Raw genomic sequence first — 25,286 nt, forward strand, 5'->3', positions numbered from 1 at the left:
GGGTGGTTTCACCCCCTTAGAATTCGAGTTTCGAAAAATCCCTTCCTATCGAACCACTACACCCTAAAGTCAATCCGTTTTCCAAAAATCAGCTTTTTACGTTAAGCGCTTTAAGCAGGATCATGATTAATCAATGACGAGATATTTCGAAACACTCCGTATATTTGGAAGGTCATAAGCTTTTAAAAAATAAAATAAACAATCGATGTCTGTAAGAAATTAAAAAATATAATTAATGATAGTATTACAGAAATGAAAAATCAACTTGTAGAATAGAAAAGCAGTAATACGATCGTGAAATTTGTATTGTCATGCACCGTATGATCGAATAAACAAACAAAGAATAAAGAAAAGTACTGGTTTGGTTTGGTTTAGGGTACGCCAATTATCATAGATTGTCATTTCCCAGCTGTCATTTTTTTTTCGTACTTACTGACATTTCTGATGCAGGATGATCAATAAAAACCATTTCTGATTCTTGTCCATCTAACAGTACTGAAACTGTTCGTTCACCAAATTCGTCATCTGTATAAAAACAAAAATTATACAGGGTTGTTCACCACATACGACACGGAGTATTGTAGCTAAACGATTAGATTTTTACAAATTGTAAGTTTTGGGTTCGTTGAAGGATTATTAGAGCTACAATTTAAAAATATTTTTACAAGATACAAAGTGTCCCAAATAAATAAAAAATATCAGAGTTGTATTTTTTTAAATGGAACAACCTGTATATTATTGCATTTTTAGTTTCTACGATTAAAATAAGGTAGTCAATTTTTTATTATTGCAACACAAAAACTGATCAATAAATAAACTTCAGTAAATATTTAGTATTCAAAACTTTGATACCTTCGGAGAAATGAAGCCTTAAAATTTATACTGCAATTTCACAAAATTGAATATATTTCAAAAACGGTAAGGTTTAAGTGTAATAAACCTTAATCAAATTTACCTTTATTTTAATCGTAGAAACTACAAATGTGATAATATACAGGGTGTTCCATTTAAAAAAATACAACTTTAATATTTTTTATTTATTTGGGACACTCTGTATCTTGTAAAAATATTTTTAAATTGTAGCTCTAATAGTCCTTCAACGAACCCAAAACTTACAATTTGTAAAAATCTAATGGTTTAGCTACAATATTCCGTGTCGTATGTGGTGAACAACCCTGTATAGGGTGAGTCTTAAATAAGTAAATATTGTCAGGGAGTGTCTATTTTAGCAAAAATTACTTACCTAAGCTAGCGTCGTAAGTGTTCATATATTCAGACGTCATAAATTGGGACACCAGTGCAGTTTTACCCACACCTGATTCTCCCAGCAGGACTACTCGGTATTTTGGTATTTCGTTCTCATTGGTGGAATCCAATGAAGAGGAACCCACGCTATGGTACCCTGAACCGCAACATGATCCATCAAAAGGAGATCTTTCACCAGAAACGTTAGATCTAAAATGAAATTATTGTAGTACCCAGTTAAAAAATGTTCATATTTTGTGTGCCGATTTTGATGATTTTTTTAAGGAATGCGTAGCTAACTTATTTGACTTTTAAACCACTTTTTAAATTAAAAATTAAAAAGAAGTCCTCATCGGTCTATTACTATACGAGAAAAAGAGTGTCGCTAACTGGACGAAAGTTTAAAACATACTGTGGAAGGGATTAACAAAGTAAAAAAATTAAAAACTACTTTATCGTCAAGGTGCATCTTTAATTCATAGTTTGTTTTTTGATTCATCTCAATAACTTTATTTTTATTGGAGATCTTCACTTTTGAAGTAGACAGTAGAGATTTACAGCAATTTTCACAGCTTTTGGTCCTCATCAAAACGCCTAAAATGATATGGTTGTTTTTATAATGTCATTGCTATTTAGAAGTCTTATTATAATTTTTTTGTTGGCAGCTAATCTAGCAGAGATGATTTTAAGTACCTACAGAAGTTGATCTCTTTCATGTTCAGTTAAAGCAACAACCCAAGTAGCATCTATCTGACTTCGAACTAAATCTGACCTGAAGCGACGTCAGACTTTGTGCAAATTTAGGTCGGGTGCTGGTGATGTGACCTGTGATGTCGCTTTCCTGTTAAAAGCGACGTCGTTGGATCCGAGTCGGTAAATCCAACGATCTGTCGACGTACAAAATAACAACGTACCATTTTTATTAATTTCCCAACGTCGTTCCCACGTTGGCTTGCACGACGTACATATACTTAAACTAGCCCGACGTCTACCCGTTGTCCGAATAGGATACGTCTTACTGATAATCCCTAAAGTAACGTCCAATTATATTTTGTTGTATTTTATGTTCATATTTATAACCTAACCCAAGTAGCATTTTCACGACTTGCGACCACATGTTTACTAATCACAACGTTGGATTAGTTACAAAAAATAGTTAGCTCCCTACCTTGGGTATTAAAATAAATTTAAACGTTTTTATAACGTTGTGCCGACGTTGGACTAGTACTACAGCAAAGTAGGAAGCTTCTGCGACGTCGAATAAACGTTGTCTTGTAACCTTTTTTGCTTAAGTGATCTTTAGGTGATTTGGACAACGTAGTTACAACGTTGGATAATATAGAGTTTTCCGACGTCAGTTTCAGGACCTATTCCAACGTTATGCAAACGTCGTCTGTTTTACTAATTCCAACGTTGTTTAGATTTCCTTATTCTTACGTTGGTAGGACGTAGAGTCACTACCTTTTTGCAACTGTATTGAACCATAACCTTAAATCTTAAATTTTCAATTCATTGTTCTGTTCAGTCAGACAGTTCAGTGCTGTTTTTGTTTTTATAAAAAAAAAACTTAATTAAAATGGGACATAAGAAAGGTACATATAAAACTAAATTTAAATATACATCGACATATATTACCGACACTTCCTCGTTTATTTAGATTATAGAGGGCGGCACAAGCTAGACTCTAGAATGACTAAATTAGGCAATCTTGCGACTAGTATACTACCTGTTAAGGCCGAACTGCGACTTTATTAGTCCAGTATGCGACTACTCGAACTACTCCATCTTAATCTCCAAAACAACAAAGTTAAAGCCGCCATGTTGTTAAATAAGAAAATGTTTCGTTCTTAAAATAGCAATTCCTGCTTTTTGAATACATTAACTTGAAATATTTGACCCTAAAAAATACGCGGAAACAATTTTTTCGAATGCGAATAAATTATTCTCATTTTACTAAAAAAAAAATTCAAGAAAATTTTTAAAACTTCTTTAATTTCAAGGCCCATTAGTATTTTTTAAAGTAGAAACAATACATTTATCAATAAAGTTGTTTGCGTTTAACTTTTTACCTTGGGTAACGAGTTACAGAGTCGGTTAAAGTGTTTCAATAATTATGATCTTCAAACATCCTCCACACTTAAATACTTTTGTTTTGTTTTCCTTCACTGCCATCTGACATATGTCTCTAACTAAATTATAAATATAATATTTTTACTATAATTATCCCAATTTAGGATAAAACGCGACTTAGACGCCATATTAGTTTTGTATTTCTGTGAATTAGGATTTTAAACAACGTTGCAGTTTGTACTAAATTAGGCTTCTAGCCAACGTCGGTATCCAACGTCGTTTCGACCCAAAAATTATTCTCCAAACTAGTGCAGACTAGGGTTGGCACGAGGTTGTGCCGACGTTGCGCCCCGACGTTTGGTCGCGTGACACAACGTTGTCCCGACGTCCAAATGCTGCTTGGGAATTTACGTATCTCTATTTACGTCGGTAAATACAACCCATTAAGTAGCATTTGCGACCTAATGAACATCATGAACATAACCTAATAAAAAGTTTTTGTAAACAAACTGATTTTTTTTATTATGCCTCAAAAAACACTAAAAAGGCATTTAGACATTCATCTACATTTTACAGAAAGAGGTCGAGGCTTTTGCAAAATAATAATAGTAGTAGTGATGTCTTGCCTCCACCCGTAAATGCTTTTTATCCGGAAGAGACGCTGCATTACACTGATGCATCTTAATTTCATTTTTTAGCTTAGGAAACCAGCAGATCCCATCCTCCTCCAACATGTGAGGTTAGTCTTAAAAAAGTGGCTGCCCATTTTTTTAAGGAGAAAATAAAAACTAAACTATAGTTGCACAAATCCACAAATCACTGATAAACAAAGTGAGGTTACGTGGCGTACGTTGGAATTATATACGTCATAATACGATTGCCGGTCTTCCGGTTTGATGACTTCGGTCGTGTGAGACGACTAATGTTGGAGACCCGGTCGGAATTGGTATATTGGTAGTTCATATTAAGTCGGACTCAGAAATCCGCCATTCTTAACACGTATCCGATTGTCAGCCATTTTAAAATCGTTTTTTGTTTTTAAAATTTATATTAACATTTCGATTTCTAGTAGAATAATATCGATAAGGTTGAGTTTGGGGGGAACCACAGTACAGTTTTATGATTAAACCAGCTAGAAAATAAAAAAAAAATTGTGAGTTACTTTTTTATAGATATTTTTATTTCATAAATCTACCTAATTTTGAAAGCGCTCGTTGTTTTCCGGAGTATTTTAATCAAATATATCAAGAAAGTGACTTCCGTTGACAAAACTGATGTCTGGATTAATGATTCAGAATTACTATAATACGAAATTAGATAGGCACTTATAGTTATATTCGAGGAGTGATTATGAATCCATTTGTAATTAGGTAGTTTGGTTAGGTTTTTATGTATTCTTGGTAGCGAATATGAAACCAAAAATAACGTAAGTGCTTAGCGACGAATTTTAAGTAACTAAAATCCAACGTAATATGACGTTGGTAATTGGTAGAATTACATTCCCTATTAGGTCAGATACCGACGTCGAGGCGACCCGAATCTGTATTCCCCATTTAGGTGCAAATAAGGGTCGTCAGGCGGTCGAACCGACGTTGGTACCCGACGTCGGGTTTATTGAACGCGACGTATACCCGACGTTAGATAACGTCCAAATGCTACTTGGGAAGCCATCTTCTGGACTTTAAAATCCATCTCTACTAGAGTAAGTGCCAACAAGCAGTAATAATAAAACTTTTCAATAACAGTGGCACTACAAAAACAATAAATACTATTTCGGAGATATGTTGATTAGGACCAGAAGCAGAGGCATGTTTTTAATGCTAAAATTGTTATTAATCAGTAATCTGTCTTGTTTAAAATAAAAACTATTGAGATGAACTTTTATAAACGTTACTACACTAGTCTAGAACTTACCGACTGGTAATTGAATTGACACTAGTGTTTGACCTAGATCGCCGATTGATGATGGAATCCCCGCAATTCACTACTCCTTTATTGGTAATGCTGAAAGTCCTCAGTCTATACAGGTCGTCGCTCAATCTGGGATTGACAGTTTTCTCCGGCAGCGAACATACTCTAGGCCTAATGTGATCTGGAACTAACGTGAACAGAAAAATATACAGTATGTCCGTAATATTAATTCCACGCTGTGTTCGACATAATGTAGATCAACCTGCTCTCACTACCGGTTTCGGGGCCCTACCTCATCATCAGGTGAGCTTGGGTCGTTTCCACAAAATCACTACACACTATCTCGCGATGCGGGACTTAATATCTTACCGCTGCTTTACGACAAGTCGTATTTATATACTCTGCGCTGTGCTCAGGCATTTTGTGAAACATTAGCTCACCTGATGATGGGTAGGGGCCCGAAACCGGTAGTGGGGGCAGGTTGATCACGACCCGTCCCGAGCACAGCGTGGAGATGAGCCCTACCTTAGCAGTTCAGAACAGAAAACTCTTATATAATTTTATTATATACCTAAAAACTGCAAGAAATGTATTTTCCATTATATTATTTATTATCTACTGAGTTTTTATACATATATAAATATTTTTCTAAAAATCATTATTATTAAAATTGAAACTAATGGTAATCTTTATTTATTCACCAAAGAGCTTTTTGTTTTCGTTCCCATTTTTTCATTAAAACATTTTATAATGAAACTTTAAAGCCTGTAGTTGGAAACAAAGCGCAATATTTGCCTCCGAATGTGAAACGAACAATAGGTAGTCGTGTGACAAAGCACTGATATTTAACTTTTGATGCCAGCGAATGAGTAATTTATAACTACAGTATGGCGGGCCTTTATTACCCGTTCATTTTAATGAAATACAGTACGCACATGCTAAAACAAACTTAAATTACAGATAATATCACAAGTACATAATTACTACTCTAATATTTTTATATTTATACATATGTATGACGCTTTTATTTATACATACATACCGGGTGTTGCATCGTCGGACGGGATATAGGAAATCCCATGTAAATTTTAATGGGGTCAATTATTGGCTTCCCTAATTATTTTAGAGAATAATTCTATTTAGGTTTATTGAAGAGCACTAAAACCCACATTCAAAAGAATAACTTTAGATATTTTTGATTAGCTCGTTTACGAGTTATCGCCGATTTCTTTTTAAATATTTCTCCTTTCTTATGGCCCTGTATTTACTTATGAGCACCAGTCAAGGTAAAAGATAACTGTCAAATGAAGTTGTCATTTCAGAAATTTACCTATTTAGGGCTTTGTTATTATTGAAAACTCATTCCTACATCGGATAAATCTTAAAGATGTATTTATAAATACAAATTAATATGAATAAAAGTAAAATAAAGTAATCAATTACAAGGTTAATTATAGTATTATTACAATATTCAATAACTTATTAATTTAGGTACTATTAAATTGTTAGAACTTTAGGATTTAAGAAGGTTCAAATATTCCTTCATCGACTGCTAGACAATAACCCAGGCCATCATAACATTCTCTTCTTACATTCGCTAGTTGGTAAACTGAAATTCTATTGCATTCGGAAGAAATAGCATTTTTTAACTCGTCTAGATTTGGGTATTTTTTATCCTTGTATATCCTGTTTTTTAAATGGCCCCAGAGAAAGAAATCATTTGCCGAAATATCAGGAGACCTTGCTAGCCAATTTACTGTATGATTTAGGCCAATAGCGTTTCCGTTAAAACTATTGTCTAAATATTCCCGAACAGCCGGGGTACTATGTGCCGAGCAGCCATCCATTTGGTACCAAATTTCCTGATTTTCCCTAGCGGTATCATGTAAAGTAGATTAAATATGATTTTCGAGTAGTTCCAATAATATTCTGCATTTAAATTTCGCGTAAGAAATAATGGCCCGATAATACTGTGTCCGAATATCCCTGCCCAAACATTTACTTTCTGTGGATATTGCGTCCTTGTTTCGACAAACCTGTGTTGGTTTTCTTTGTTCCAATATCAATAATTTTGAACATTGGGTTCATTATTTAAGGTAAACGTGCATTCGTCAGTAAAACATATGTTTTTTAAAAATTCCCTATCCGTGTTTGCTCTTTCCATCATATCAAAACAAAACGCCTGCCGCCGTATTTCGTCCCCATCTCGTTGCTCTTGGTGCTTTTCATATTTGAAGGAATAGTATTTATGTCGTTTCAAAATTCGAAACGTTGTAGTGTGATCTATTCCTATTTCATCCTCAAGTTTTCTTGTGCTGATCTTTCCATCGTTCTCTTCCACGCACAATAAAACTTCGGTATCATTAAAAGTCGGTATCATTTCTTGCATCTTCTCTTTGTTCCTGCCTTGTTTCAGATCTGCAGTTATTTATTAGAGTACCTTTGGTCTCAAATCTCTGGATATTCCTTGGGATTGTAGATTTTCCAGGTGTCGGTCTATTCGGATACAGAGCAGCAAACATGTCCGACACCTTTTGATAACTATTTCCTTGATAATACCATTTAATCATCAATACTTTTTCTTTGGTAGTGTATTTCATGACTAATATTTTCTATGTAGGTATGAGTTTTTAATAATAATAATAAAGCACTAAATAGATATATTCATAGGATATATTTCTGAAATGACAACTTCATTTGACAGTTATCTTTTACCTTGACTGGTGCTGATAAGTAAATACAGGGCCATAAGAAAGGAGAAATATTTAAAAAGAAATCGGCGATAACTCGTAAACGGGCTAATCAAAAATATCTAGAGTTATTCTTTTGAATGTGGGTTTTAGTGCTCTTCATTAAACCTAAATAGAATTATTCTCTAAAATAATTTAGGGAAGTCAATAATTGACCCCATTAAAATTTACATGGGATTTCCTATGTCCCGTTCGACGATGTAAGACCTGGTATATGATATAAACATTCTAGAGATTGTCTAGACTGTCCACATCACAACAACTGGAAATAGTAGAGGAATTTATATATTTGGGACAACTAATACACAGCTCGGGATCTCTACTACCAGAAATCAACAGAAAGATTAAGTTAGCATGGAGTACTTATGGAAGAAACTTAATAATACTTATGCAAATCTAGAATGCCACTCTATATAAAGAAGAAAACATTCGACCAATGTGTACTACCAGCCATGACCTATGCATGCAAAACCTGGACACTTAAAACGGACATCATAAGGAAACTGCAGGTCGCGCAACGCTCAATGTGACGAAATATGCTGGGAATAACCAAGAGAGACCGTAAAAGTACAGAATATATACGACAAAAGACCCAGGCAATAGATCATCCATAGACTCAAATCATTCAAATGGCAATGGGCAGAATACCTGGCAAGAAGAACGGACAACAGATAGGCCACAAAAATTACAGCATGGTACCTACCAGGAATTAAGAGACCTAGGAGAAGACCGAACCTGAGATGGGACCACGATATTGTCGCGACCTAGCTGGGGGTTGTTTGCTAGGGTCGCTATACCAGGTTCTCTCTCTCAATCAAAACAACCATTGAACAAAATGTGCATTTATTTAATATAAAGTTCACAGTATAATACAATTTTGGGGAATGCCAAGACTTAATGGTTTAGTTAACTAAGTACTTACAGGAACATCTTCAGTCTGCGCTGTCTTCTGCTAACGGACTGATGACGCGAATTACTAACTGTATAATACGGCTCACATCGATGGACTAACTTACTCCCCTGTCTTCAGCACACTATCTTATATTTTTCCGCTCGTCCCAATTATCGGCGGGTATGTGCTCAAAAATCTCCTTTGTATATTTCCAGCACCGATATTTAGTACGAGCTAGCCCCGGAACATCACGCTTACATCGACCTGATTTTAATTGTTTAATTAACAATGTTTATTATAAGAACATATTCAGGTCGACGTATACGCGAACGATTCCCTTGAATCTACATCAAATTGGTTTACTAGAATTATATTTTACATGATTTTTCCCAATTTGATGTAGCAAGACCAGCCTATATTTAAGTCTTGACATATCCCCGGGCTTGGGAGCTGGTCCCCAGCGATAAAAAATCATGTGCTATTAAGCTTAATTAAGATTTTCTTGCGACTCATCAAAATCAAAAAAAATATATATATTTTATCATTTACTCTTTAATCCCATTACAAACAAAGGTCTACGCGATACCACCCATTACCCCTAAAAATATGTCTCCTGGCATCCTGGTGCGTTGCGTCCGTTTCAACAATACCATAAGCTTCAAGCTTTAACCCTAGCTCATATCAGTTAAGTAATGCACACGCCAGCACTGCCTTTTCCTTTGTTTGACTGGTTGCCTTCTTATTCCCTTGCCCTCCCTGTTGCAAGTGAAGTTATGCCGGCTGAGGATGAGTGGAATACCCTCCCTGGCAATGTCGAGGAAGATGAAATAGAAAAATGGAATCCTTTCTTTCTCGAAGAAGAGAAATGCAACTCCTCAAATGTACCAATGTTTTGTTTTAACAATGTGGAAGATAAAGATATACCTCCGACACAAGAAGTTACGCATATAAGAAGCAAAAGTATACGTCTATTAGACAACCCTTGTTGGAACCGACAGTTCGATTATTTTGATCGTAAAACAAACGTTCCAAGAGAAGAAACTCGTGATGAATTTAAACCCCAGCATGCCCTTTCTTGCACAACTAGGACACTGGATATGATGACTAAAAGGCCAAACGCCAAGATGGCGAAGGATATCATTATCCACCCTAGCCACCCTCCCTGGACTCGATGCTTATGAGTCATATTTAGAGTTGAAATTAGAATCAAGAAACGCATGAGTGTATAAATGACCTGATAAAGACTATTTAATTAACTTAGTATTTATTTTTTTAACTTTTAGTTGTAAGACTTATTTCTTAGACTTATCTTAGACTGGCAGAAACTAATTTATTTTTGGGTATTTTTAGGTGACATTTATTTCCTAACATTGAGCAAAAATAAGGATAAAAAAAAGGAAGGAAAAAAAATACTTTCAAGGTAAGCTGAGGTAAAGTATACTCAAACCTACTACATTTACAGCTCCTGGGGAAAGATTGTGTAGCTATGTTGGTCTTAAAGAACTGCTCGGATGATATTTTGTTAGTTGATTTGTTGTTATTTTTATTCCTAGTATCAACGTCACGTATATTTTTGACTAGGATGCCCATTATTTTTTAGAAAGCCGTGATTGTTTAGGGTACTAGTTGAATTTGATTATTTTTTTTTTTCCCGAGTCAAGAAACAAATTTTATTTAATTTATGTTAGTAATAAAAAGAAAAAATAAACTGGGGGCGATAGTTTTGTCAATATGTATGTATGTTGTTCTGTTTTGTAGACTATTTATTGTATATGATTCCATATTGACAAAACATGTTATTAAAAGCCACGCGACTTTTTCCATTTCACCACTTAGGACATAAAGGACATGTAATGTAGTAGGCCAAATTAAAAAGAATACATGTGATTTTTTTTTTCAAGAAGAATTTGATGAATTTCGCCATGTATATATATATATATATATATATATATATATATATATATATATATATATATATATATATATATATATATATATATATATATATATATATATATATATATATACTATTTTTTTTTTTCCTTCGTCTAAATGAAAAGAAAATGTAAACGATTATAATAAATACTTACTTTTCTAATTTTGCTGAAGTACAAATAGTTGGAGAGCTATTTTTATATAAATACAAAGTGTAGCTGGACTAATTAAATAGTAATAAGTAAGTCATATTTTAAATCTTTATTTTTATATAAATATAAAGGAACCTAAGCAAATAATTAAAAACTATCAATTTTAATTTTTTTTAAGCAAATGCATTTTCGAAATATTTAAAGATAAAATAAACTGTAGATATTTCACAGGTAACTAAGAGAATAATAGTTTATTAACGTAATTGTTATTCTGTTTAGATATTAAAGATAGAATAAAATATAGTACTTACTCTTTAATTTCTCAAAGATTTTGTATCACACCTGCCGATACCACAATCAACACTAAGAAGTCGAAGGGAAGAAATGAGTTGCTGTCTGGAAGCACACGTACCAACCACACCAGTGAGATGAAACTTTCCAGCATCACAAAGCTCTGTTCAGTTGAGCAAATGTTAAAACACGCCGCTCGCCTTTTGCCTCGAATTCTAATGGATTGGAGATGTATGGAATTTTGGATACGGATATGGAGTAATATGGAACAGGCGGTGCGTGCATTACTTAACTGATATGAGCTAGGGTTAAACTTGAAGCTTATGGTATTGTTGAAACGGACGCAACACCAGGATGCCAGGAACATATTTTCAGTACGGGTGGTATCGCGTAGGACCTTTTGTTTGTGCAGGATTAAAGAGTAATGATAAAAATATATAATTTTTTTTGATTTTGATGAGTCGCAGAAAATCTTAATTAAGCTTAATAGCACATGATTTTTCGCTGAGGCCAACTCTCAAACCAGGGGATATGTCAAGACTTAAATATAGGCTAACAGGTTTACATCAGATTGGGAAAAATCATGTAAAATATAATTCTAGTAAACCAATTTGATGTAGATTCAAGGGAATCGTTCGCGTATACGTCGACCTGAATATGTTCTTATAATAAACATTGTTAATTAAACAATTAAAATCAGGTCGATGTAAGCGTGATGTTCCGGGGCTAGCTCGTACTAAATATCGGTGCTGGAAATATACAAAGGAGATTTTTGAGCACATACCCGCCGATAATTGGGACGAGCGGAAAAATATAAGATAGTGTGCTGAAGACAGGGGAGTAAGTTAGTCCATCGATGTGAGCCGTATTATACAGTTAGTAATTCGCGTCATCAGTCCGTTAGTAGAAGACAGCGCAGACTGAAGATGTTCCTGTAAGTACTTAGTTAACTAAACCATTAAGTCTTGGCATTCCCCAAAATTGTATTATACTGTGAACTTTATGTTAAATAAATGTGTATTTTATTCAATGGTTGTTTTGATTGAGAGAGAGAACCTGGTATAGCGACCCTAGCAAACAACCCCCAGCTAGGTCGCGACAATATTAGGAAATTAGCAGGGATAACTTGGGCCCGTATAGCTAACAATAGAAAACAATGGGTCCAATTACAAAGAGAGTATCTAAATATGTGAGGGAGACTAGGCCATAATGAGGAAAATGCATGTTTTTAAATAATGGTTTTAAAAAATAGTTCATATAATTACAAATTGAACAAAAAAAAATCGTTGATATCGGTTAAGAAATGCCTCTAATATAAAATAATTAAATATTGTTAATTTAAATGGCCGGGCAAACGCTCTCTACTGCGCCTTGCCGCTGTGACGTCACCCGCCGTTCTTCTGGTTGAGTGGAGCCAGACGCGTGTTTATTTTACACAGTTTGCTTTTAAACGCTGTTGAATCCGAGTCAAAATTTTAGTTATTTGTGTTAATTAATACATAATTAGTAATTAGTGATATTTATAAATAGTAATGGATGAGCGAAAACAGAAAAAAATGGTCCAAGGCCATAAGAAGAGATGAAAAGAAAAACGTTAAATTATCCTCTATTTTTACGATTTATTGTTGTGAAGATCATTTTGATGTAAGCTCATATATTTATGTATATTGTCTTACATAGGTATATGAAATTTGAATGTACAGGGTTATTCATTATATTTTGACACCCACATACAGCCTTAACTGCAAGTAGAAGAAAACATTAAATAAAAAAGTTGCATAGTTTTTCATATACTCTCTTTTAAAATTAATTCTATACAGGGTGTCTCAAAGAAGGTGGTCCAGAAAATTGTAGGTATTTTTCGCTTTTCAACTGTCAATATTTCGTAAACATTTGAAGATAGGTATAGGATATTATACACGAAATATATCTAGAATACCTAGAAATTTCCGAATAATCCAAAAATTTATAGCGTGTTTCACTTAAATAAGTAACTTAATTTTGGCGTTTGCTTATGGGACACCTTGTATAATATTTTCATTACTGATAAACAATTTATTTCCTATAATTTCGTAAAAAAACAATCTTAAAAATAACAAGGGTAAGGGAGTGTCAATATATTAAAAGAAACTTTCTTTTTCACGCTATGCTCTGGAGATATTTTTCCACGTACTAAACAAATATTTTTGTCTCTTTTCACTTCTACATATCCTATAGCATTATCTCCATACGTCTCCCTACCTGATCTGAAAAATAAGTTTATAACATTAATTTATAACTATATAAAAGTTCGTAACAGTATGTACCTACTTATACTTAAATATGCGTCAGTACTACAAAGAATAAATGTTACATACCTCTCTGTTTTTTTCCTCGTAATTCAGCACCAATAAATTGGGAATTTGTATTTTGAAGCTTGTAACATAAAAGCTTTTTGTAGGATTATCTGATTGTGCTTTACAAACCCGAATCTGTCATTACTAAAAATTCTCCAGAACACACAACACATACAATATAACTTTGCACAAAAAGCATAAAAACTCGCTAATCAACGCTAAAAGCAACAAAAATGTCTTAGTACGCCATCTAAATACGTACATAAACGGAACACGTCTGGCTGCTGCTGGCCATCGCGCGTCGACGAGAACGGCGGGTGACGTCAGACCAATAGAATATCGTTTCAATTCGCGAGGCGTCGTTTGCGTTATCCATAGTATTTTAATGGCCCATTTTATAAAATTGTGGTACTGCTTTCAAGAAAAAAATTTTTTTTGCATTTATACATATTTATTCTAATAAATTGAACAGTTTCTGGCGAAAAATAAAATATATGCATCTTCCTCATTGGAAATGGTTGAATAAGCTGAGAATGATGATCCACCTCACGGGTACCTCAGCCGGAGACAATCTTTTCGACTGTGAAGGGACGAAGGGCTAAACCCCAACTGGGGAAAGTGTACTACTGTATATCATCGTAGGAAGTAGATGTCCCCTTCTCCGAGGATGAACAGCTATTGTCAGAGGAGGATGGGAAATATGATAAGTTATAACTCAAGGTGCAAAGATTTGCTTGTCTGAGCATAACAGGGGCGATGAAATCAACGCCCACTGCATCAATGGAGGCGCTTCTGGACCTTCCGCCTCTTCATATAGTGATCCAGGCGGAGGCAAGAATGGGACTCTATCGACAACAAAGTGTCTTTTCTCTGGGAAATAGGACAGAAACAGTAAACTTAAAGATGGGAGATTCTATCGGAGGACCTCTACTCCAAATGAGATCGGACCAAATGATCCCTCTTTATCACTACCACAAACCATTCGAGGTGAACAAAATGGATCGAGGAATGTGGACAGATATAACATTCCTTCTTTAGAATTTTAGAATAAGTGGGAGGGGGGTTAATCTCTGCGACCTTAGAGATCTATTGTGTCCCCCTTTCTTGAGTTATAACTCATCATACAGTCCCAGGACTTCCTACGGAGACCCGTGTCCTTCACAGTCGACGAAACGGTAGCTTGTGTCGCCTGTTGAGTTTAGAGGTAGGAGGTAGGCTCCCGACCTTTGGAGGAGGTGGTAACTTGTATGCCACTTGCGGAGGATGGTCTTACGCAAGTGTCAGCCACCTCTCCTGTAGTTCTCTTTGGGTTTGGTCCCTTGGAACTTTCATTGTTACTGTTCCCAGTAAAATAAAAACACTAAATCACCACAATACACCAAAACACTTTTACTTTTACACTGGACGCGCGCGCGTTTCGCTAACCATGTTAGCATCATCAGCAGATGATTATAAACTAAAGTACAATCTACAAGTTGAGCGTTTATATACTCGCTCAGTGGGCACCGAGTGGGCGTGGCATCTTGGGGGAAGTGGATTGCATCTCCTAGGGGAAGTAACATTCCTTCAGGATGAACCAACTTGGTATGCAGACGGGTGAAAGACCGCTGAAGGAACAGGAGCTGGAGTATTTGGGGAAAGACCAAGGGTAAGCTTATCCTTTTCCTTGGGTAAACACTCGACCGTATTCCAGACAGAAATATTCGCCATTCTACAATGTGCGAGAGAAAACAATGGAAGAGCTTATTCAGGTAAGCTCATCAATATATGCTCAGACAGTCAGGCGGCACTTGGGGCGCTTATGAGCCCAAAGGTATAGTCGAGACTCGTCTGGGAATGCCTGGGTGAACTGGGAGGTCTGGCACGAAGGAACAGAATTAAATTGTTCTGGGTGCCTAGTCACAGCGGCATCCAAAGCAAGGAAAAAGCCGATGAGCTGGCTAGGCAGGGATCATCGGCATCCTATCTTGGTCCAGAGCCAGTACTGGGAATAACCAAATGTATGGCCCGTAGTGCACTAAAACTCTGGATCAGGGAAAAGCAGAATGTCCATTGGAGAAACAGACAGGGGCACAGGCACATCAAGGCTTTTATCCATGGACCTAGCTCTAAAACCGCAAAAGAACTGCTAATGCTTAGCAGGAATAAAGTGCGGATTACAACAGGCCTCTTGACAGGACACATGGCTGTCAAGTAGAGATGGGCAAAAGTAACCGGTTTTTTGAATAACCGGTATTCTCTTCTAAAATAACCGGTTATTTAAAGGTAGTTTTTTTTTCACCAATTAACCTAATACCTTTGCATTACGTTCAATAACCTATAGCCGGTTATTTTTAAAAAATCGTACTTGTTTAAAACAAGTAACAATTAAATATTAGCTGTTTTAATCGTAAATTTCGAAGAAGCGAACGGCACGGATCTTCCCGATATCACGACGATAACGGGAGATCCCGCTCCCGCTCCCAAAACGAAAATATATTATATCAAACGTTAAATGTCAAAATTAAATCAGGCATCAGGCGAACCCTGATGATAATAATCAAAACAACGGCCGAATGGCCCTGACAGGTCAGGCCGTAAAACAAAGTACTAATGCCATAGACTACTACTAGCCACCAACTAGCCAAGTGATACGAACCTAACTTCAAATACATTCTCTAAATTCTATATTTAAATTTTAACAGACTTTAACGGATTTTCAACGGTTCTTCAAACGTTTTCCATGGTTTCGCCCAGTTTCACCCACGTTTCACCGTAAATATATTTTATTTGTAGTTTGAAGTCTCTCTTGAAGCTTAGACTAAGAATACAAAATTGAAGTTCAAGTAATGAATGAAGATAATCTTTCATTATTTATTCATTCAGTCTCCTTATTTTTCTTTGGTATTTGATTAAAATAACTTGGTTGTAGATTGTAGAACTTGTGAGTTGTATGGTTTATTTGAACGTTAAGTAATTACTAGTTTTAATATCATATCCATGTCTACTCAAAAAACTGAGGTTAGCATTTTTATTTAAACTCATTTTGTACATTTAACTAAGTTTATTATCTAAATTTGAAGTAGACCTATGGAGTGTATAGGTAAGTAAACCTATAGGAAAACTAAATATTTAGTTTTGCTAGCTTGCTTAGCTATTTGAATAACCGGTTAATTTGTGTCGGTTAATTTTGACAAGTTTTTTAAAGATAATTCCGGTTAACCTATAACCGGTTTTTTTACCAATAACCGCCCATCTCTACTATCAAGTGTCAAGAACAGTTAACCTAATAGGACTGCTCATTCAACCAAAAGTGTTCGCCAGATGCATGCGAAAACTACTCGCTTTGTGACGTCATTTTAGTCCTTGTCATGGTTATTAGTCACACGTGCTTTATTGGTTGCCGACTGCAAAACGTTCATTATTTAGTTTATTTATTTAAACACCTTATATGTATGCAGTATAGAAAATTAATTGTATAAATCGTATTAAATACTCGGATAATGCATTTTTAAGAACAGCAGCTCCCAACATCACCTTTTGCAAGCATTCTTTTTAGAATACTTCCATATTTTGCTTTAAAATAATTAATAAACAATATCGTTGGCACTTAGTAAGCACTTTGTCACAATCCACAACACAAAATGAACGTATTTAGACACTCTATAGCTCTAAAAACTTTAAAGACACCTTTTTCACATTTAAAATTGACAAAATAATTAACTCAACATTTCTCAGCTGTTATTTTTATAAGTCTACCATAGGCAACTAATAATACACACTATCATGACAAGGCTTTGATAAGGACTACAATGACGTCACAACTGTCAGCTGAAGCGCGGGAAGTGGCGAACGTACGTCTTATGAGGATGAGCAATCCTATTAGTTTACTGCATAGATAAATGCAACAAGTTTAGATTGGAAAGCCCGTAAAAATTTTAGGTCGCGAAATTATTTTGGGTCGCGACCGTTATACGCGATCTGGCGCTGCTATAGCGGTCGCTAAGAACAACGGCAAACAAAAACAGAAATAATTTTCTCTTATCAAAGTCAGAATCTTCAAAAATCATAATAATCTTTCAAAATCTAAACCGCTCTCATTAAAGAAATTCGGAAAAGTGTTTATAGCGTCCATTTTCAAAGTAATTATTGCTATCTTGTGAGTTTAATTCAAATTTTATTTACTCCAACCGGTGATAATTGTGAAAAAGTGGCATTAAAAACTTAAAGAGCTGCGCTGTGGACTGTGAACTGCAAAAACCATCGTGGATCGTGGCATAACGTCGGTTTCCAATGTTTCATAGGTATTTCATACATGCGTCCTTATATAAAATAAAGTTTTTTGTATGCAACACACTGTATTTTATTTATAAAATTAAACGAAAATAATAATAAATTTGTATAAACAATATTTGGCGATATAATTCCGGAAAAAGCCGAACCGCTCCGAAATTTGGGTCGCGACCGTTGCAAGAATAGCGCCAAATAGTGTTTACATTGTCCTTATGGGCACTTTCCAATCTAAACTTGTTTCATTTATCTATGGTTTACCGTTCTTGGTCAAGTGTTACCTGAACAAGGTCAACCTGTATCAAGGAAGTCTTCGCTGCAGACTCTGCGATAAAGATCCTGAAACAGCGGAGCACATAATATGTCATTGCGAGGCTCTGGATCGATACTTTTTATTTGGGAAAGCTAGGCTAGAACCGGAGGAACTATGCTCCCATCCTATCAAGGATCTGCATAAGCTAGTGCAGGGCACAGGGATAGGAGAATGGGTGCAGATATAGAAGGGGGGCAAACACAATAGGCCTCACAGGTCGCAGTGTTTCCGGCAGTTGTTTTGGAAAATACTTGTTTTGAAAAAAAGCGACTGCCAATGACTGTCAGCGACTGCTAAGAAAATGTACATGTATTTCCAATAGTGAGACACCCCTTGGGATTTGTCTTCTTAAGATATAGTCTCTGTACTAAAATGGTTTAAAAATAGTTAAATATTTGTTGTAAAAAAATAGTTGAAACAATTTTCTGCATTTAAGCTTTATAAATGGGACAAGATTCAGTACTAAACAAAGCGTTGCCTCGCTTTATTTCAATTTGGACTGACTTTTGTTTCGAAAGCAGTTCAGCATGAAAACGCGAGAGGCCTCTCGTTCCTTTTTGCTTTTATCTCGATCTAGTGACCCAGTTCCCGATGCAATAAATTCAGGTCTATTATGCAATGCATATATACAGGGTGGTCTGTCTATACAGGTTCTGAATGAAACTGTGAATTACTCGTGTTTTTTTTTCATTAATTATAAGAAATGAAGTAATGATGATTTGATGTATGTAACTGTTTATGTATTAACAATACCTGGAAGTTCCAGAAAATTAGAAGTTCTTCTCTGCCTGTTTCTAGGGTGTTGGAAGTTCAACGGACCCAATCCTTCGTTGGAAGCGTTAGAAGCGTTGCTTAATACTGAGGATATCGACTCCCTTGAACCACGAGAACTTTTTCTACTCGCCAGGTATGCTAGACCTCCTTTAGAACCTAAAACATACCAATTAATAATCAACAAAAACAGTCAAGGTATACCGGGCGCGTTGCGATTTTTTTCCGAGATATTTTCAGATAAAATCTAAGTATTATTTAAAAGAGGGTCAAACTGTTTCATGTATCTTGATATCATGTATGTTGATTAAAATTTGTTAAAGTTTCCTTACCTTTCCTTGATCCAGATCTACTGAGTGCTGTGGTAGTGGTATTGTGCTCATCGTCGCTCATATCCGTCAAATCCGAAGTTGATTTTCTGCATCTGTGTATTTTAGGTTTTTCCGTTGGGGTTGAAGTACTGGAATCGTTTGGAGAAGGTAGCTGGCGACGTCTACCCCTAGAAATTATTTTCAGTATTATTGAATACCACAATTATTCGGTAAATTAATTAAAAAAATCAGTGCTTTGTTTTTAAAACCTAAATACACCTTTAAGTAAAATTTGGAAGGTATTTAATTATTAATCAACGAAAATAGTAGGAACAAAATCTGTGATCTTAAATTATAGACCGCTATTTTTTTTGGTGCCAAACAAAGGAGGGACAATTTTTAATAGTTTGTTGTTGTGTAGTATCCATACTAGTTTTTGCACCTTTTTTTAAACCTTTTAATACTTTTTTCCTTAAATGGTTGGCATAACACAACCTAAAAAAGCAGCATATATCATAAACAGCCTCTACCATAGACTTAAAATAAAATATAGACTACACTATTTACATCTAAACGCGGTCAAACAATCTTTTTTGTACACATGTTTACTTCTGGGTACAGTCAACCGAGCCTTTCTCATCCAGCCTATGTTGTCACGTCTTTAATATTATCAATATTTTTTTTCTTCTTATACACATATATTGAGATATTAATACTACATTTTAATAAAGTAGGTTTTAATATTACTAAATTATAAGTCGGATACTATTTAAAAAGGATAAGTTCTTTACAATATGGCAACACCGATTAGAGGCGAGGTCTGGTCGCCTATTCATCCATTTATTACCTTGTAGTACGTGTCGCACGTGTTCGGTAAAGCTTTGTTGCCGCTATCTCCCCGGCTGTATTAACGCATTTTCTTAACTTGTAGTCCTTAAGTGTTTATTTTGTTTACTTTTTATGTTCAAGAACTATAAAATATGGTTCGCCAGTGCCAAATTTGCAAGAAATTTGACTTAAATAATCCATTTAAGTCTTGAAACGACTTTCGACCGGTAGGCAACTCTCAATGTACCCATTAGGAGTCAGTGGCGTTGTTGTAGAAAGGCGCTTATTTAGATAATATTTTAGTAAAATGTGTAAAATCTGAATTTTTTCTCTTACATAATCATTTATATAAAGGTTTTTGTAACAAAATCATAATTATGATAACCCTGTTAATAATTAATAATGTTTTTATTAAAAATATATTCTAAAATTATCTTCAGAATCTAAAATAACATACTAGAATTTTAAAATTATATTACATTATGAAACAATATTTTTTAATATACCGGGTTCGCCTCAAAAGTGGCTCACCCCTATAACATTATTATTTTTTCAGATACAAAAACAGATTTGTATGTTAGTAGGCATATGACATAAATTAGGATTGACTGACGTATTCAATTGTTTTTGGTCTCTTCCTGTCTCACCGGAAATGATTACATCTTTTGATTTTTAAAGGCACTCTCGGTATATTGCTACTTTATTCGATAAAAAATGACACTCTGAATAGAATGACATATCATGTCAACTTTTGACATTGTCGCTTAAAAACAAATCGTATTTTAAATTTCAATCCAGGGTGCCATGGTGTTGTTAAAAACACTAAGTTTTAATCAAGGAGCCTTGGAAAAATAGTTTTGATCGTCTAATAGGTTTCGTGTCTTGTCTAGGCCGGTTAAAAGATGTACAAATCGTATTTTTAATCATATGTCAATGGTTTCAAATTGAATAAGGGTGACTCATTAGCATATTTGGAAAAAGCATTTTTTTATGAATATATTGATACCAAACACTTGGTATTTCGAGTCAAATTGTCGTTATGAACTGTATGTTACAATTACAATTAAACCATATGCGATAATATCAAAAGTTGACATATGATATGTCATTCTATTCAGAGTGTCATTTTCTATCGAATTAAGTAGAAATATACCGAGGGTGCCATTTAAAAATTAAAAGTTATAGTCATTTCCGGTGAAACAGGAAGTAACCAAAAACAATAATTGAATGCGTCAATCAATCCTAATTTATGTCATATACTAGCATACTAAATCTTGTTTTTTTTATTTGAAAAAATAAAAAAATTATGGGGATGAGCCACTTTTGGGACGGACCCGGTATAATAAAGACAGTACCGAGTTAAATAAATGTAGTTTTCATTTTATACACTTCCTATCACCTTCCTTGCTTTAATGGAACATATTTATGTTTTCTCTAATTTACATAAATAAGACATCACTTAACCAGAAAAAAAATTTACAAAAATCATAATTTTTTTTCTCTCCCTGTCGCCGATTCTATTATATCTGTAGAATAGATCCTGTTTTGATTAATATTAGGGGTTGTAAATGTTTGACTAAAATTAATATTTTTTTTAATAATTTCAAAAATTACGTAATTTCGATTATAAAATTTCTTCTATAACATGTATTTTATTATTTTTATCCTTTTTGGACTCTAAAACGTTTTTTCTAAACTTTTATTTAAAAAAAACCTCTCCTAAATCTTTATAAAATATAAAAAAGTTTAAATACGATATATTTTTAATTTAACTATAGCTTCATTAAAATAAAAAATTACCCGGCTATGATACGGAGAGTTCAGGTGTACTTGAGAAACGAAAGACAGTGTTGCGTTTCTCGTCAGAGTCGTCAGGGAACGACCGTTACGACAGAGACAACCTATCTATCGCTCGTGTCGCACTCGTTATAACCTTAAACAATAACAAGACATTGTCTGACCGCATGTTTCAGCTATTTATGAATGAGATGCTCAGTCTATATTTTATTTTAAGTCTATGGCCTCTACACTATGCGGAGAACTCTTCAAAACAGGTCAAAGTCGCATTTCGTCGCCCAACTTCGTCGCATTTCGATTTATTTCCAGTTGTCTTGACCGGTTTGCCTCGACCTGTCACTTCGGTTTGCCTCGACCTGCTTTCGATTTTTAAAAGCGCCTGAAAACTACTCGTGAGGAGGGCGTGGGGGGATTTTTTTTGGCGTTTCCTGTTGCCTTGTCTCAATTTTGTCTCATTTTGAGCTATTTCCAAAACGTGGCGGTATCTGTACCCGAGGCAAAGGATTTTTTTCATAAATCCCAGTGAAATAAGTAAATCTAGACGTTTGTAAAATTGCTGTTGTTACGATGACATTTCGTTAATCTGATCTCGTTTTATGTTGATATATATTCCAGAAAATTATTATACCGGGTGCGTCTCAAAAGTGGCTCACCCCTAAAACTTATATTTTTTTTAAGTTAAAAAAACGAGATTTGGTATGTTAGTATATGACATAAAATGGCATTGATTTGTTGTTTTCGAGGACATATTCAGTTGGTGTTTTTAATAAAGCCATAACCCTCTAGATTGAATTTTAAAATATAATTTTTTATTACGAGAGAATGTCAAAAGTTGACATATGATATGTCATTCTATTCAGAATGTCATTTTCTATCGAATAAAGTAAAAAATGCCGAGGGTGCCATTTAAAAATCAAAAGTTGTTAGTCATTTCCTGTGAAACAGGAAGTGACAGAAAACAATTGAATACGTCAATCAGTCCTAATTTATGTCATATACTAACATAACAAATCCCGTTTTTGTATCTGCAAAAATAAAAAAGTTATAGGGGTGAGCCACTTTTGAGACGCACCCGGTATAAACACGTATTTATAATATGTAGAGTAGTTAAGAACAAAACTTTTCACTCAATCTGCAGGAATTAAATTACAAAATGTTTAATGTTTATTATTAATTTCATTATAATAAATTAATATATAAAATTGTATATATTATGTTTGTTTACACGGCCCTAATTGATTAATATAACAGTAGTATTGCTTGATGAGTAATAGTGGCAACATCATCAATATATCGAGCTATTTGGGTTTATTTATTTAAAATTATTGATTGACCCGATATGAATAAAAGATACTTTTATATATAATACTAACATGGTTTGATAAAAATCCATTCAAAAATAAGATATAATTAGCCGTTCTTTTTTAAATAGTTTAACGCAGGATTATAACCTATAAAAGGCGAACTAACAGTTAGTCACTGCGTATTGTCCAGGGGTTTTACGATTTTAAGTTGTGGAAATATATTTTTTTACTATATTGTAATTAATAATGTTAGATAATGATTAAAACTAAATATCCTTGTGTAACCTTAGAGGAATAGCCAATTTAATCTACCATCAATAACTGTGTTCTAAATGCACTGTTTTTGATTTTTCTGAAGCCACCACAACGTTTGACCTTGATTGCTTCGTTCTATTTCACAAAATAGTACGATAAATACAAGCCCGTGTCACAAATTACCTATAACAGATGCGAAAGAAAGCGACTGCATCGGAAACCGTTCGGCAAACCCGACACGCCTATTGAGTGGTGTAAATACACCAGTCGTTAGGCCGGAAACCCATGCTGTGTCGTATTCGCTTGCTGGAGTGACATAGTGCGTGGTTATATGTTTCTTTTTAAAAACGCGTGTAGGATTTTTGTTGAACTTTTGAACTGTTATTTCTAAGTTTTGGTAATCTGTATATCTTATTTAAAATGGGATACAAATGTGTTTATTTATAAGGAAAAATAGGATATTTATAGTATAAAAAATTAATTTATTTAACAAAATTTAATTAACAATGTGACAAAATAGTTACCTTTCTATTGGTTCTATCGGACTTTTTTCGACTATATAAATCTTTATTTGTAAACTTTAATACATCAAATATTTTCAATCTAATACATCATTTAATGATGTAAATAAGAGGAAATTTCTCACATGGGTGGTCAAATTCTATAGTTTTCATTATATCAAACAGCCTCTGAGAAATGTTTTCAACTCAAAATGCCTTTAATTATGTTTGACTACATCATTAAAAAGGGTCTTCAAATACATCAATGTGATATTTGTCTAAAATTTGCAAAACAATCCGAATCTCTGGATAACTCGAAATTATTTATCCATTTAAAAGCCTTTGATCATGAAAGTGGAAAAATTTGTTCATTTTATTTACAGGCTGGAAAAATTATTTATATTAAATTTGGATGAGTTTTGCACTGAAGAAAACATTCAGAGGCTGTTTGATAGAATGAAAACTATAGAATTTGACCAACCATGTGAGAAATTTCCTCTTATTTACATCATTAAATTATTTATTAGATTGAAAATATTTTATGCATTAAAGTTTACAAATAAAGATTTATATAGTCGAAAAAAGTCCGATAGAACCAATAGAAAAGTAACTATTTTGTCACATCTTTAATTAAATTTTGTTAAATAAATTAATTTTTTATACTATAAATATCTTTTTTTTCCTAATCTCCTACGAACTGATATAATATGACGAGTAATCTATTAAATTACTATGAGATTATATGCCTCGATAACATATTGGTGCAGATTATTTTTACCCAAACAAATAATAACCCAAACTATACATTGATGCGGATTGTCTATGAACTCTTTCTGAAGGTCACAGAAACCTGAACGCGGAATTCGGTGTTCTTTCGCATCTGTTATAGGTAATTTGTGCCTGTATTGTAAAAATTAGTTCCCACGTTTCCTGAAATTGATCGCGACGCGCCGTGATTGTTTTTTTGTTTTTTATTGTTAATCTGGGTTAACTTCTAACTAACTTATTTGAGTTTACTTCTGAAAGTATTTCCAGAAATGTGTTGCGAAATGTTTCACGAAATATTTCGGAAAACATTTCGGAGATAGTGTAGAGGCTGCTAGAGATGTAGGCGAAATAAAAAAAATTGTCAAAAATATAAAAAAATAAAAATTATTCGTAACTAAATAAGCTTATAAATTCGTAACAATAAGTGCTAACTTAAATATTGTAAACTCCCCAATTTATTCGACACTTTACAAATTAATTTTGTAAGCTAAAAAAATGAATAATCAATTTTATTACTAAAGGCAGATAAGTAACAAATAAAAATAAAAACCATGGAATAAAAATTAATTTTGAAACAATTAAAATTTC

At 34.1% G+C, this 25,286-nt stretch overlaps 1 protein-coding gene across 1 annotated transcript in view; it reads right to left on the reverse strand.

Moving 5' to 3' along the window:
* LOC115887330 (GTP-binding protein GEM-like) overlaps window positions 1-19,423 on the reverse strand; it is a 47,388-nt gene extending 27,965 nt beyond the window's left edge. Inside the window, exons 1-5 of the mRNA XM_030906735.1 lie at window positions 19,268-19,423; window positions 18,918-19,094; window positions 5,230-5,413; window positions 1,244-1,455; window positions 434-525 (exon numbers count right to left, since the gene is read on the reverse strand). Coding sequence (XP_030762595.1) covers window positions 434-525; window positions 1,244-1,455; window positions 5,230-5,413; window positions 18,918-19,094; window positions 19,268-19,328 — 726 coding nt within the window. The 5' untranslated portion in view covers window positions 19,329-19,423. The remainder of the gene's footprint in view (window positions 1-433; window positions 526-1,243; window positions 1,456-5,229; window positions 5,414-18,917; window positions 19,095-19,267) is intronic.
* Between the last annotated feature and the right edge of the window lie 5,863 nt (window positions 19,424-25,286).

The sequence above is a fragment of the Sitophilus oryzae genome, unplaced genomic scaffold, assembly GCF_002938485.1.
Source record: "Sitophilus oryzae breed Bouriz unplaced genomic scaffold, Soryzae_2.0 scaffold_115_pilon_pilon, whole genome shotgun sequence".
NCBI lineage: Eukaryota > Metazoa > Arthropoda > Insecta > Coleoptera > Curculionidae > Sitophilus > Sitophilus oryzae.